The following is a 16,579-nucleotide window of genomic DNA, read 5'->3' as shown; positions in this document are numbered from 1 at the left end:
CATTCCATCAGATCTACCGCTCGAAGCCACCTTTGTTTTATTCGCTACCATCTACATCTGTCAGTCATCATTCATCAATCATTTACCTCATTCTCATTTAGTGTAAATATAAGTCTAGGGCTAAATATTGTTTTCTTTCTACAGTTTTCAAGCTTAGTATTGTTTTCTCTTTTAAATTTCCTAATCTATTCCCTTCTATACAAAAGTCCTACATCCTTATTCGCAAATTTTATTTCTTTTGTAATGTCCACAGGATAAAGATGAGCAGACCAGGTTAGAGATGAAACATCGGAAGGAAGAAGATGATCTGTACAGGAAGTTCATTCGGCAGCGAGAGGAAGAGGACCGTCGTATTAAAAATGAGATCAGGGTTAGTTGATAGATTTTAGTTAATGTTCAGAGCTGGGCCTGTGGTTTGAACCTTGTCCAGTTTATCTGTCACAAAGTGGACTTTTATTGACATTCGAACCTTCACCAATATATCCTGAGCACTCTCAACACTGTAATCTCTCAAAATGGCATTGCGATGACATCGTTAAGCCTGTAATGTAGAGTTTGAGCCCAAGAATTAGAGGCCACGTCTATGGGTGTTGGTCACAAAGCCTACGCCATCAAAATTAAAATGTTCTGTAGAGGGACCCACTAATCGAGGAGTTAAAAAGTTTGTTAAATTAAACTTAGGAACCTGATAATGGTTGAGCTCCTAGGACAAAGTGGTTGAGCTCCTGGGACAAAGTGGTTGAGCTCCTGGGACAAACTGTAAAGGCATGAGTATTCTTTTTCCAAAGAGCTAAACGCATAGCATCACCAGCCCTTCTCATTTACATAAAACGTGTTTTGTCGTTTTCTCTTCATCCTGACAAACTCTACACAGGCTATTCATTACCAGGCCCATGCAATGCCTGTGTATCCTCGGTCTGCAGTGAGCCTTCAAGAGGCCCACGATCGTCCGTGTAACCACCTAATAGTCGGAGATACAATAAATTTTGGGCAATTAGCTAAAAATGAACACATTTGCAAATCTCTCTGGCCTGGTAATTCTATGTATCCCAACTTGTATTGGCTGCACTAACGTCGTATTATGCTGGGCCAAAATAAGATTGGTTTTAGTGAAAATTCCACTGCATCATTCTGCGACTAAGCGATCTGTCGCCTCATTGCGCCACATCCCGAATAATCGGGCATCGAGACAAGGAAGACCTTATTTAACTATCATTTAACGTCAGGATCTCCCAACAATCCCATACTAGGATCAGCAGACTTCATAGGTCTTAATGTTTTTAAGGCCTCTTGCTGTAGGAGAAGATGACCATTCTGGGGTTAATTATCCTTCGCATTGTGATCTCTCAAGCACAAAGAAATGTGTAGCACCGCTTGAAAGAATGTAGTTTAGAGAGGATTACCAAGCTAACAATCCTATCCAGAAGATCTCCTCTCTCACTTCTTCCTCTGTTTTGGAGCCGTTAGACCGACGGTATCGATATCTCCTTTGATCATCGGCATCGCAGTCCGTTGGGAGGTAATTAGAAACCCCTCAATTTCCCCATAGAATCTACAGTTCCCGGCCTACTTCTTCAAGTGCTCACCAAGTCGACAATGTCCCATTAGAAAACAGCTCATAGACATAGTATTGTTCTGATTATCACTACCCGGTCTGATCATTGCCTGTATCAATCTCAGATGATCCAGAAAGCACTGCTGGCTTCCTACTTATTCTTGAGCTTCTCATACGTAGTACACCTTCTATACCTAATATGCTCCCTTCACAAGCTGGCTTAAGTATTTCTCAGCATTTTATCACAATTTTAAACCATATTCCAGGACGAGTGGGAGAAGGAATTAGAGAGATTAATATCCAGGTTTGAGAAGGAGATGACTGCTAAGAAAAAGAGATCCGAAGATACCAAAGTTTTGACGCTCAGGCTACAACAGGAGCGTGACGATCTGGAAAAGAATATGACCTTGAGAAGGGAACGCAAAAAAGAAAGCTTAACTAGGAAACTATTGGAACATGAAAGGTAACATAGAACATAAAATGTAACCATTTGGGGGCACGAGTTCTTTTGTGCATATCTATGTTATAGCCAGATTTAACTACCTCCGCTTTTGTAATTATTTATTTATTTATTTACGGAAAAAGTCCAATTACAATTTTTTATATAAAGAATCTGCAGGATTTCTAATGGATTAAAATATGGGATCATATGCAAACTTGAGAAATTTAATACCAAGTAAATTTAATTTGCCATTGATTTAATGTTTAATTAACAAATAACCTAAAATACAACAGCTTCATTAACCCTCCCAAATTAGAACAGCAATAACTCCAACCCATTGGTGCCAGTACTTTTTCTTCTCAGTTTTTAGTAAATCTACATCCTTGTGTTGCAAAAATGCAACACTGAGTACGAAAGATTAAGTCCTATCTTCTAGCACCTCATAACATAAACTGTTGTAAATTCTGCTTTGTCCAATTATATCTTTATAAAGTTTTGCCGTTGAGTTAATGCTAACCTGCTGACCAGGCCGTAAGCTAAAATTTGGCAGCTAGACTTGGGTATAATAGGGTATATAAAAATATAGCTTCAACGTTGGAAAGTATCTCCTTAAGAATAGTCCTATCTAGAAATACGAATTTTCAAATTGTAATTGTTTCAGAGCGGCCACGGCAGCACTTGTCGAAAAACAGAGTCGTGAAATGTTGGAATTGATCAATGAAAAGCGCTCGCAGTACATGATGGCTGAAAGCATTTATCTGGAGCCGGGAGCACAGGAAGAGCTGGCTCCTTATCCGAGTCGAGCACCATCGCCAGCTCCGCCTTCTTTAGCTAAATATCATATCTACTCACATCCGAATGAGTTTGCGCAAATCGATGAGATTGCTATATCGGTAAGTGCCGCATCTTAAGTAGGATTTAAAAGGCGTATTGGCTCCAACATTGAGGCCAAGTTGAAAGTCAATGGCAGCTCTTATTAATGCCACACTTCTTCGTGTTAATTCCTTGCCTTTTTCAACATGCAGGTAGCCCAAGAAGACCAAAAGACGTTCACGGATCTGGTCAGACAACTGGTTGGTCGTTGCGGATCCGATATTGAGAAAGCAAGGTAAGTTTGTTCCCAATCAAAATAGGGGCAAACATGGCTGAAGTAATGTGTTTAAAATATATAATTTCTTTTAAGTTGAAAAGATAGTTATTGGCCTACAATTGATTAAAAAACGTTCCTAGGGGAAAAAATTCACACTTTTAGAACTTTCTGCTACTACAATTTTAATAAATGGAGTTGGTTTTATTATTACACATGTTCACTTACTGCACTGCAATAATAGTGTTGAAAGAAGCATAACCTAAACAGAGCCTTACTGTAAGATGCGTTCCTTAAAGAAAAGTTTTAAACCACATTGATACGCATACATTAGGTCTAAGTTCAAATGAAAAGTGACGGAGATATTGGTTATGAAGCTTGGGTTTGTAAGTAGTCCTAAATGTATGGACTGTGCATATAGATTTTTAAAAAAAGTAGTGTACTACTTTTGAAAAAAGGCGCCACGGTAGCCGAGCGGGTTAAGAGGCGAGACCTGCAAAGCTAATATGCATTGTGGTACTGGGTTCGATTCCCTGTCTTGGCCTTGGATTTTATTTAATGGTTAAATGGGAAATAGTAAAGTACGTTTTCAAGTCGCCTCCGTCCACGACACCTAATAAATGGTAGTTGGACGTTAAGCCCCGCCTGAAAAAATAGGCGATTACTTTACTTTTGAAAAAAATGCAAATATTTAATGAAGAGGTGATGTTCTTCAAATTTGAAATTTCAGTCATAAATCCAGTTCCTATTAAAATTATGTAAAGTATGAGGCCATATAAAACTGAAATGGCACTAAAGTTGAAAGCCTGGTTCATCCCTCTCGTCAAAATAATATGAATTTTTCTGAGAAAATGTTTCAAGTTATTGATCTGGTAGATATAGATCAATTTTAAAAAATAGGTGGAGCCGTTATGAAGAAAATCCCAAAAACTTAAAATCCAGTAAACTGGATCTAAAAACGCCAGCTACTCATATTTGTGCAGCGATACCATTCCTGGACGGAACATCCACTTCAGGCTTCTCACACGTAAGAGAAAGAATGAACTGCACGGTTGTTGATTGGGATACTGGACTGTTGCTGTATATTTAAGCCAAAATGATGACTATCAATGTTGTTGCAGAACCATATTCAGGTGGATCACGGTGAAGAACTTGAACACCATGCAGTTTGATGAGAACCTGCGCGGCGACACACCTATGGGATTATTGCGAGGCATCAAACATGGCACTGAGAGCTACCACGTTCTGTTCAAACGTCTTTGCAGGTAACACTTTGCTGGTTATTAGATCGAGCTGGGCTGGGAAACATGTCACTTGATTGGAGGATTTTTGTACGTTTTGAAGACGGTGAACCGTCTGGGATTGGGAGCCTCAGATGGCTGTCTGTTAGCTTTTGAGACCCTCTTGTTTGGAGCCAGTCATATGACGTTTTACCAGACACTCGAATTAACATTAATTAAAGTAAACCTACTTCCATCAAAATACACATTCTTAAGGCAAACGTTCTTCAAACAATGATATTTCCTCAATCAAAATAAACGTTTCTGATTAAAAATTTAAAGCTTCTTCATATAAACAATTTTTTTTTCAATCAAATGCACTTCTAATTAGAAAAAAAAACATCACTATTCTTATTGGAACTTTTTCGTCAAGAATTTTTGTCTTCAATCAATTAGACGAAACTTTTTTCCAATCAAACTACGTAGGGAAAGGATTATCACAGTGGCTGTGTAAGGACTTCGAGACCAGCTGCTAAATGCTAAACATTATTTTATTATAAATTGCTAAATTGTACTTTTGTTTATTTGTTTGCAGTTACGCAGGCCTTCATTGTGTGGTGATTAAGGGTTACTCCAAATCAGCTGGTTATCAGCCAGGTATATCGTTCGAAGACAACCGGTTTAGAAACTCCTGGAATGCAGTGTTTGTAGCCGGCTCTTGGCGATTCGTCCAATGCAATTGGGGGGCTAGACACTTGGTAAATGCTAAAGAAGTGCCCAAAACTGGTTCGAAACTGGTCAAGACTGATAGTCTCAGGTGAGTCTATTTTTTTCAAACATTAGATGGTCTTGCGAAGAAGAAGCTGTCTCATTAATTCATGTGCTAATATAGACTAAATTTAAGACCCATCTTTGCTTTATCCTTATAAAAATTCAAAATGCATTTGACTCAAACCTCGAAAATCCTGGTGCTCCAGCAAAGTGCTGTAATAATTCTGTAACAGTAATATTGTAAACAATTGTTCCAGGTATGAATATGATGATCACTACTTTCTCACAGATCCGAGAGAATTTATTTACGAATTCTTCCCCCTGCAACCGGAATGGCAGCTATTGAAGACATCGATCAGCCTGCAAGATTTTGAAGAACTACCCTTTGTTAGGTCGTTGTTTTTCAGATACTGTCTTTATTTTCCGGACAACAATACCAAAGCTGTTATGTATACCGATGCAACTGGTAAGTTATTATCCGAACATGACTTGCAATGAGATTTTGTTGGATACAAGTTACAGTTTTGTTATGTAGTGATTTTGAAATAAGATATTGGTTAAAAGTCTAGCTAGGGCAGCTTCATTGACCTCACGACTTGTGACAGCAGTACTTCCTTAAGAGTAATGCTATCTAAGAAATATTATGTTTGTAGGCGCTGCTACGGTTCGTATCGCCATGCCCAGCAATATGCAATCCAGTTTGATATTCCACTATAATCTAAAGTTCTACGACAGTGACGGTGATTCATATGATGGGGTTAGTTTGAAGCGCTTTGTGATGCAGGTACGTGGGTTTTAGTGTTTTTACTAAATGATTTTATGAATGATTCTTATAAGTTGATTCTTTGTCCGCAGTCTGTGGTCGGTAATATCGTCTCGTTCCGGGTACATGCGCCTAGCAGCGGCAGCTTCTTGTTAGACATCTTCGCGAACGCTGTCACACCCAGGGAATACCTTACTGGCGAGCCGATGAAATTCAAGTCTGTCTGTAAATTTAAGATTGTCTGTGAAGATCTTCAGACTGTGATGGTACCTTTGCCGGATTGTGCGAGCGGTGAGTGGGGCCCCACAAAAGCTACAAGATTGTTTGGATTAATCCCAGTTACACATCAGGCAAGTTTTGATTGTATTTCAATTTATATTTATTTATTGGAAACCTGCTTACGAAAGCTTTTTTTTGTTTGTCTGTGTGTGATTGTATATGTGGTTAACGAAACTCAAAAACCAAAAAAACGCAGAAGTTTAAATTTGACATTTAATTTAGTTGTGACGAGTATGCCTGAAGATAAACTATAAGTTCATTATAATTATTATTATTTTTAATTTAAGGCGCTTTAACTTTGAGATTATTGTTGCCCGGAGCTTTTTTCAGTGCATTGCCAGACTCCAGACAATGTTCTCATGTTCCAGACAATCTGTCCATCACCGGACAGTGAGCTCCTAGGAAAAAATCTAAGGGCAAGCAGCTGGTTTCGAACCCTGAATCTCCCACGGTAATATGTTTGCCACTGAGCCAATTCCTTCGCTAAGTCAAAGTTGGTCAAACCATCACTTTTGACTAAATTCAGTGACCATTCAGTTTAAACGTTTCCCCATTTTTAATTAGCTCGTATGATTTTTTTTTTTTTAACTAGTTACCCAATTAAATGTCTATAATCTGAAACATTTTTCTGAGAACGCATTCTTGAAGTGAGTCCACACGTGAGTTAAACAATCGTCTGCACTCCTCCATAAAATAAAAACGTTGTAGTTTATTTATACGTTTCAACAAGGTTAGTCCCATTATCTAATTGTATGTTAAGCTGTCGATCTCGAAGGATGCAAGTCTTATCGCTTGCATCAAAGCAGCCTAAGTTAAAGTTTCTAATAAATGAAAATGGTAAAGTTAATCACAGCTACCCTTCACATTTTCCCAGAGCCTGGATACAGGAATCAACTATTGTAGTAGGAAAGTGGTACCAATTCTAGTGGTAGCATAGGGACTTTTCTAGACTGTGACTAATTCCTTTGATATATTTTAATCTTTTAGTAATGAAGGTGGCAGTTTTCCTTCATTGGAGAATCCATGCTCTCTCTATCTTAAAATTAGAAACCCCTACCTCCTTATTTTTCAATAAATTCAAAGCTAACAAAGTATTTTTTGTTACAGGAAGCATTGATATTTGCCGGTCGTGAACTCGAGATCCAGTTCCGGATGTCGTGTCCTTTGACAGACTTTATGGCTACATTACACAAGAATGGTCTAGACTCGAAACGTCTTTCTAAGTATGTGATGCATAGGATCATCGAATCAGATGAGATTGTGATTTTCCAGTTGACGTTCCCTGAGGAAGGGCAGTATGGTCTTGATATCTACACTCGTGACTTCTCAGGGTCATCATCCAACGAGAAACATCTGTTGACTCATTCTTGCAAATACCTCATCAACTCTTCAAAAAGGAATTGAATGAAATAAAAGCTAAGAAAAATTGGGAGGGTGACTAAGAACGAAAATAGGAAGCCAACATTTTTTGAGGCGCCCACAAGCTAAGGATCCTACTGACACTCACTTACAAGTTGTACAACTTTTAGGTAGCGAGCACTTTGTTCTTTGACATTGCTGGATCCTAAACAAACTTCCTTAACTATACTCTCTAGTAGCTCTCTACAAATTTCTCTAAACTCACAGAAGCTTCTAGAAACCCTTATAAAATTCCAGGAGCGACAAGAAAATTCAAACAGATTTTTTTTTTTTTAAAGATGTTAGGAATTTCTAGTACCTCCTACAAAATATTGAGATCTCATTTAACAACTAGAAACTCGGAGGAAACCCCACAGTAACTGCCACAAAAAGGAATAAAACTTCATATGCACCTAAAAAATTAATGCAGCTTCATTCAAGAAATTTCCAGTGGCTCCTACAATCTTTTAGAATCTCATATAACTTTCAAATCTCTTGGTAAGTTCGTAAAACTCCTATTAATTCATAAAAGCTCCTATTTCTCACCTGGAAAGTTCTCTCAGGAAATAGCTCCTAGAAAAGTTGAAATTTCGAACAATTCACCTAACTCACCTAGAAGTTTCTAGCAGCTTCTACAATTTTTTAGAATCTCTTAAAAACTATAAAAATCTTCTATAAATTTCCAGTAGCTCTTTTTTTTGCTCATAGACGCTTCTAAAAATTCTTAGTAACTCATACAAACTTCATGTAACTCACACAAATTTAGTTTTTTGTAACCTTACATAAACTACCTGAAGTTCCTTGAAATTACTAGTTCTATAAAATTCTGTAGTCATTCTAAGAGATGGCCGTCGCCATCTTTTAGAAAATATTTGATTCACCCCACCACGCATTATTTTATTTTGATTTGTACTCAGTTACCCTTGTCTCTGTCTGTTTTCCATTTATTTATTAATTTACTGCAAAATAACAATTTGTCTTTGGTTTACACAGACTTTAATTGGAACTTTAATTCATGCTTTAACTATTATATATACTTTAATTATGAATTTAACTTTACAAAAGGCAAACATTAATTTTCTCCCTTGCACAAATTAGTCATAGTTAAGTTGTATTTTTTAAATATTAAATAGGGAATTATTAGTGACTTTAATTCGTACATTATTGTCTTCAATTAAAGCATAATATTGTTAACATAGAATAGTAAAGTCGCATTTTTAATTATTTTTAATTTTATTTTTTTAATAAGAATGTGATCAACGCATTCCAACCTAGTTAGTGTGTCTGCTACAGGCATCTGCAATAGTCCTCGTTGGTAATTGTCTTGGCTAACATTCATTCTTCTATCTAATATGAAAACTATTGTCCAATGCAGCGATTGCCCAAAACTACAATTGTGTTGTCCGCCAATTGAACTGAACGTTAATTGTCTTGATTGTAATCGTTCTAACATTATGCTGAAGAACGATTGCTCTGATGAGCAATTGACCTGACTAAAAATTATCCTAACAAGACATAATTTTGTTTGTCGATTGTCCTGAATGTGAATTGCTTGGATCAGCAATTGTTTTGACCATCCATTTTTCTAAATGGTAATTGTCCTGACTGACAACTAACCTGTTCTGAAATTCGCCTGAGAAGCAGTTGCGCTTAGACTCTTTCAAATCCTACAATCTTTAATCCATCATGACACGTTCCGTCCAAAATTATGTTGAATGCATATAAAACTAAAACTATGAGATCATCTTAAAATTATGATGACTTAACACAAATAAATATTATTTTATTGCACAATTTGTACTATAATAACCTTAATTTTTTTGTATATTGTAACCTTAATAAAATCTCCATTTTTTATATAATATATTTTATATTTACAAAATTTATAATTTTATATATAAAAAAGGAATGTATAAAAATATAAATTCACATATAAATATATTTTTGTATTATAAAAATTCAGAATATATAATATTTTGTACACAACTACTCTGTATTTAAAACTATCTTACCTACACCCTGTCACTAACTGAAACAGGAATTATCTCGCACATTATAGGTTTTGGGGATAGCACCACAGACACTAATTCAGGCGATTGTCTTCATAAGAAACCTATAACGCTCCACCCCAAAAATGTATTTATTTAAATTTAAGAATATTTTTATTATATGTTTTTATTTTTATTATATTTGATTTTTTTTTTATTATATTTGATATTTATATTTACAGCCGCTTCCAAAATTTTGAAGTAAAGGAGGAAGTCACACAGGCTGTTCAAGTCGGGTCAAACAATTTAACGAGCGGAAAGTTTGGAAAAAAACACGGTCGATTCTATGCTTCTTAAATTTTGCTTAGTTTGTAGACGTACAATGTGACACAATTCCGAAGTTCTTCTCGAAGACTTCTCACTTTTCTTCTCTTGATATGCAGCACTAAATAGAACGAAGGAGTTTATCTCTGTCATATCTGTAAACCTGTTAAACATTCGCCAACATCATTTTGTCTCAAGGATGTGCATTATGTTCCAATACTCTTGAACAACACTTTCATGTACAACTTGTATCGGATGATTGATTGAACCCTACTAACTTATCGTTTTGAATTTGAAATTTGTATTTTTTTGGCAACCATACACATTATTTTGCCATCATAAAAAACATCCTTCAATCAATTTGTAATCAAGTAGAAATGTGACAACGTTCGATTTGCTTTAGCAAATAAAAAGTATTAGTAGATATAAAGTGGGGTTCCTAGCGCAGGGCAAATGAGCCAGCCCCCCCCCCAGCAGCCTCCCGTTCACATTCAGGTTGCGGCATCTGCTCCGTCGGTGGATATATAAAAATTTTTAAGTTGAGATCGTTATTGCTGGTCGCACATGTTGCTGGAACAGGTTTTTAAATGTCAAGGTTATCAGTGGTCCACCTTTGTATTTAAATTGTCGCCGCCGTCCAAGGTTACGAACATTTTGCTTCATAGCAGGGTTATTGCTCCAGCAAGTTGGATCACGTCTGTAAAATAATTTATAGTTTTGTTTACTCCAAAGTCTTGTTTAATTCTTGTAGAGGGGGATTCTCAGCGTATATAAATAGGCTAGGTTTAGATGGAAGACATTGTACAACAGTTTCTCACGCTATCACACCTACACACACCGGACAATGTAAGTAGAAATAATTCTCTTTCTTTTTGGTTTTTTAATTGTTCAGACATATGTAAAGTTCAATAGTATTTGTTTGTGGTTAGGGATCTTTGCAAAGCATTAAATTATGCCAGTACAAAGGGATTTTTGTACATGAAGCCGTCAGATTTGATTGTGAGACGACACTACAGAATAAAGGAAATAGATGTCCTGGACACACGCTACATTGAGAGTTACCATAGTGTACAATCAGGGGATTGCGCATCTATTTCTTCCAAAGAGAATTCACCAAGCAGTAGACGAGCAGTTAATAGGAAGCTATAAAGGTAATCTTAACCTTATTTACCTCGAAAAAAAAATAGGGTCCAAATTATATAGATTTAATAGGCGCCACGGTAGCCGAGCGGTTAAGAGGCGAGACCTGCAAAGCTAATATGCATTGTGGTACTGGGTTCGATTCCCGGTCTTAGGCCTTGGATTTTATTTAATGGTTAATACAAGAAATTTACAGTAAAGTGTGTTTGCTAGTCGCCTCCGTCCACGACACCTAATTGGTAGTTGGACGTAAAGCCCGCCTGAAAAAATAGGCAATTACTTTACTTTTTTTTTATATAGATTTAAATCTATTAAACCAAAAGCTGCTAACGAATCAGAGGCGGAAGAGGAAGAAGAGGAAGAGGAAGAGGAAGAGGAAGAGGAAGAGGAAGAGGAGGAAGAAGAAGAAGAAGACATGGAATAATTGTTGTGCTTATTAAACGCGTTAAAGCACAGATTAGATGTCTATTTTAGGCGCGTTTAATGTATAGGTGTAGGGTTATTTTTTTGTTATTTCCTCTTCCTTGTAAAAAAATGATTTCAGTAGAACAGAACATATTAGAGCTAGATAATTATGTATGTGTAAGGTATAGTGTGTATATAACAAGTAAAGACGGAAGCATATGCGATTCTTGTGCAGAATCGTATGAAGTTTGTAACCTTAAAAGTACTCACATTTTACGAAAACGTTTGAAAAAACCCAAAAATATAAAATGCTCAATATGTAAATTCTTGTTGGTGACAATACAGTCTGTTCAATCATGTGATGTTTGTCTAAAACAATTAGACAAAATGATACTTGACCATGCTGATAAAGAAGGGTGGGATCTTGTTTTTAGAGATTAAACACATACACACACAAAATCTAGGGGGGAATAAAAGAAAAAAAAATTTTTGGTCAGTCAGTTCGTGGTAAAACATGGAACTTGCAGCAGCTCAATGTGAACTATGTAAAAAGTCTTTTATTAGTACGAAAAATTTAAAACAGCAAAGACTAACTTGTACAAAATCTATACTTGTAAATATTGTAAAAAAAAAAAAAAAATTCTCAACCATGCAAATGGTACAAGACATGAAACAACTTGTTTTGAGGAACCGAAGAAAAAGTAGAAGAAGAACACATTCTACCTATGAGAACTGAAAAAAGATGAATTATATTCTTATCGTAGCAGCGAGAAGAGATTGAGTATGAAACCGCGTTTAAAAATAGATTGAAATCTTGGTTCTTTAGCTTTGTTACGTGTCAAAATCTGCATGAAATTCTCTCCAACATTAGAAGTAAAGTTATAGACAAAATTAAACATCTTGAACGTTATACTGCAATTAAAATTAACTTAATGATGGATGTGTTTTTGTAAATATTCTCGATGAAGAAACTGATAGATCGTTTAAGACGAAAAACATCAAGCTACTGATTTAGATGAGGAATTTGCCAATTTAATTATGAAAAATCAATGTTAAAAATAATGATTTTGAGTGTTTTAGATATTCCATACTGGCAAAACTTGTGATGAAGGATGCTGCACGCGTGAATAAATAGAAAGATTTATGGCTCTAATTTTGATTGCCTAACATTTCCAACTCCGCTTTCATTTGAAAAAGTGAATAATATTTCCATAAACGTATTCCGTCTTGAAGAGAATAATTTAGTTATTCCCTTTTAAGGTTGTGAAAGAAGAACTAGCTGATCATTGGGATTTACTTTTGCTTAGCGAAAATGAAGGTGGAACACATTATGTGTACGTGAAAAATTTTGACAACAATTTGTCTACAATCAATATTCATTCGCAGAAAACTAGACGGCAATGTGGGATAAAAGTGTGTAAACGGTGTTTCACACATTTAAAGAATCTAAATGAGAAGTCAGCCGAGGAAAAACTAAATGAACATTCCAGATTCTGCTCTGAACACCAGTTGCAAGAATCGAGATGCCTTTGTAAAAGCCCTACCTCCAATTTGAACATGTAGAGCGAGTGCTGCGGGTGCCGTGTGTCATTTATGCAAATTTTGAGGCAATCTTAGAACCTGTGATAGGATGTGATCCTAATCTTCAAGATACGTATACTAACATTTTTAATAAACATATTCCTTTGAGTTTTTGTATTTATTTGAAGGAATCTGCGGAAGTGTCTGACATACTCTCATCTTTACCCAAAAAACCATACATCTATAGAGGTAAAAATGCATCATCACATTTTGTAGAATATTTAAAAACAATAGCTGAGTAAATATCAAGATTGTATTCACTTTCAAATGCACCTATGGATATAAGTGAAGAAGAGGAATTGTCTTTTCAAAGCGCCACTACCTGTCATCTATGCAATCAACCATTGGAGAAGAAAAAAACAAAGGAGAGGGATCATTGACATAAATTCTAAATATAGAGGTGCTACCTAAGAGTACATAACCGATTGGAACAAACTTGAAGAGATCTCACTTCCGCCTAAAGTAAGTTTTTATAGCAGGCTTAATCAAAGCAATATTAGCCAAGAGGATTATGAACATGCAGTTAAAGTGTGGAATACATTTCAGTTTAAAACTTTAGGACAATATGCAGATCATTTAGACACTCAATTAGGAAAACTTTCGCACAATTAGGTTGGAAAATCAAAAACTTGATCCATGTCATTACTATACAGCTCCTGCATTAACATTTGATGCAATGCTAAAATTTACAAACGTTCGTTTACAACTGTTGACTGACTAAGATATGACACTGCTACTCGAGAGAGGGATCAGAGGAGGTATCTGTTAAGTTTCACATAGGTACGCCCTTGCCAACAACCATTGTATGACTGATTTTGATGTAAATAAGGAAAGTAAATTTATAGCTTATCAAGACTGTACCAATTTGTATGGATAGCTATGACAATGTCTCTACCTTATGGAGGATTCCAATGGGTTTCTCCCCAGAGTCTACAAAAGATGATGATGATATTGGATATATCCTGGACGTTGATGTGGAATATCCACGATAAGCGTTAGAACATGGTTTGAAATTGGGGAAAATTAATCGTGCACTAAAGTAAAACAATCTAAATGGTTAAGTCTGTATATGCAATTTAATGCCGAGCTTAGAAAAGTAGCTAAAAATGATTTTGAAAAAGACTTTTTCAAACTGATGAATAATGCAACTTTCGGTAAAACAATGGAGAACATACGTAAAAGGGTGAACATTCAATTGGTGTCTAGTGCGGGAAAAATTGAACGTTTAGTAGCTAGACCGGATTTCATTGATCGTACAATGATTAACTTGGCCGCCATTCACATGACTAAAAGGTGTATTGTATTCAACAAATCAATTAATGTGGGAATGAGCATTTTAGAACTGTCAAAAATATAATGTACGAGTATAATTATCACTATAACATAATGTTACCTAAATATGGTATAGAGAGGTTAAAATTGTGTTACATCAATACAGATTCTTTCACCTATTTCCTAAAAGCACAGGATTTTTATAAAGATATATCGTTTATTAGATTATATGGACACATCTTATTATCCTACCAACCATCATCCCTGTTATTCCACCAAAAATAGAAAAGTGATGGGGTCATTTAAAGATGGAGTGGCAGGAAAGATAATTAGAGGTTTTGTAGGGCTTAGAGCCAAAATGTATTCCATCGATGTAGAGGGGGGAAAAATATTAAAAAAGTAGTTCTGTGCAAAAGACATGTTTCCAAGATTATGTAGACTGTTCTCTAAAAATGAACATAAAACATTAATGAGTGTAATTCAGTCAAAGAAACATGTAATGCATACTAGTGAAATAACCAAGGTATCTTTATCACCATTTGATGATAAACGAGAGATCCTTGCAGACAATGTTCAAACATTAGCCATAGATTATAATCATCATGTTAGTATGTAATCACCATAATTTTTGTAAATAAAATAGTAATAAAAAAGTGTTTGTTTTTTTTTCTTCCTTCTCAAAAAAAGAAAGGGTAACAAATAAAAGAAAATGTTTTTACACAAAAAATCAAAATACAAAAAATATTTACATTAAAAAAAAAAAATAGTTTTGATACTTACACTCACAGTCTAAAGAATGGCTACAGCACAGACACGTCCTCCTCCTTCTCCTCCTCTTGCTGCTTATTTCATTGCAGGAAAAGAAACGTCTTATTGTCTTGTGATAATTATAGAAAGAAAATTATAGTAGACTTGCATTCATCGGCCATCATAGTTGCTGAACATCTTCACTCTCGACTCTAATTTTTCTAAATTCACTTTATTTAAATTTGTTGCTACCCAAAAAGCCAAACTGTTTAGCTTGCTTTAGGGAACAATATTGTGTTTTATATGCATGGTTGGTCTTGAATGCAAGACAACCAAATTCGCCCAAATATAAGACATCTTTTCCAAGGATCTCTTCCAAGTGCTCGAACTTTTCATATCCTTTGGCAAACAGTGTCTTCAATTCCTCTGTAATTTCTTGCAGTAACGAATTAAACTTTTCATAAGTTAACGTACCCTTTCTTCTATTCTATACCGTGCAGATTACTTTCTAGCCAAGTGTTTGGGTAAGATTTTCCCTCTTCCAACTTTTCTTCTAACAGTGTCAGAAGCCAGTGACCGACGTCTGTGAAGTTGAGGCGATCTACAGCGGTAATCTCCTTTACGATTAATTTTTTCTTGAAAAGAAACGCTTGAATCACTACACCGTTCATACTGCTCTAATGGTGGAACTGCTTCTCTCTCTGGAAGCAACCCATTGTACAGGGTGTACACAAAAGAGAGGACGAAACTTTGAGAGGTGATTCAGCAGCTCAAATGCAACAAAAAATATTCTATTCACTTTGGCCCGATTCTCAATAGTGTCCAAGATATTTGCATTTTTAACTTTTCCGTCGATATTCGCGTTTTCCACCATAAAAACGGCCGTAACTTTTTTATCCTTTATCCTGCAACAAATCTGCCTATTTCAAACGAAAGAGCATTAAATTTTCTATAAATCTGCTTAAACCAGAGCCTCAAAACGTTTCTTATAAACCATGAAAATTTTACTTTAATGTCTAAAAAATTCGTTCTCTGTTAAAATTGTCAACTATATTTTTTCAATGATTAATGAATCAAGGAGTCACCCAATTACAGGAAACGTTGTGCATTTATTTAGCTTCATAACCATATGGTTTTTTTTTTGTTTTTTGTTTTAAGATGCTAATAGGTATTTTTCCTTGGACCGTAGCATATTTTTCCAAACTTAGTTTTTCTTTTTTCTGAATCTCTCAAAAGCCTTTCAAAAGATTCCCCTATTTTATTCGAGTGGGTAGGATGCTTCGTTTCAAAATGCCTTTTTAATTTTGTGGGCCTCATGCTTTCATTAGCCAAAGTTTCGTTGCAGATTAAACAAACCGGTAGCTGCTTATCGTGATAATTATTAAAAGTAAAACCCGTATGGCAGAAATGATTCATTTTATGTTCTATTTTTGTTGGACGAATTTGGCTCTTTTCTTGAATTTTCGACTTATTTTCCGATGTACTCGAAGTCGCTTTGGTTCTTCTTTTTGGGATTCACATTTCTTAGCTTGATTCATTCAGCCACTTATCCATTTTAGAGTACAATTCAACTAAAATAAATCTTAAATAAGTAAGAATGCTTTTAA

The 16,579-nt window shown here is 35.6% G+C and overlaps 1 protein-coding gene across 2 annotated transcripts in view; it reads left to right on the top strand.

Moving 5' to 3' along the window:
* Hil (peptidase hillarin) overlaps positions 1 to 9,501 on the top strand; it is a 38,845-nt gene extending 29,344 nt beyond the window's left edge. Inside the window, exons 2-11 of one of the 2 annotated variants that reach the window (XM_074134778.1) lie at positions 254 to 370; positions 1,822 to 2,018; positions 2,659 to 2,890; positions 3,023 to 3,105; positions 4,206 to 4,349; positions 4,900 to 5,121; positions 5,333 to 5,541; positions 5,729 to 5,859; positions 5,931 to 6,188; positions 7,225 to 9,501. In XM_074134778.1, the coding sequence (XP_073990879.1) occupies positions 254 to 370; positions 1,822 to 2,018; positions 2,659 to 2,890; positions 3,023 to 3,105; positions 4,206 to 4,349; positions 4,900 to 5,121; positions 5,333 to 5,541; positions 5,729 to 5,859; positions 5,931 to 6,188; positions 7,225 to 7,521 (1,890 nt within the window). In that variant the 3' untranslated portion in view covers positions 7,522 to 9,501. Of the gene's footprint in view, positions 1 to 253; positions 371 to 1,821; positions 2,019 to 2,658; positions 2,891 to 3,022; positions 3,106 to 4,205; positions 4,350 to 4,899; positions 5,122 to 5,332; positions 5,542 to 5,728; positions 5,860 to 5,930; positions 6,193 to 7,224 lie in introns of both variants that reach the window. The other variant, XM_074134779.1, reaches the window with a different exon arrangement.
* Positions 9,502 to 16,579: the final 7,078 nt, after the last annotated feature.

Source organism: Rhodnius prolixus, unplaced genomic scaffold (assembly GCF_049639745.1).
Source record: "Rhodnius prolixus isolate KJV_2025 unplaced genomic scaffold, Rpr scaffold_28, whole genome shotgun sequence".
Classification (NCBI taxonomy): Eukaryota; Metazoa; Arthropoda; class Insecta; order Hemiptera; family Reduviidae; genus Rhodnius; species Rhodnius prolixus.
The sequence above is the reverse complement of the archived record's forward strand: the minus strand, read 5'-3'. Positions and strand labels throughout refer to the sequence as shown.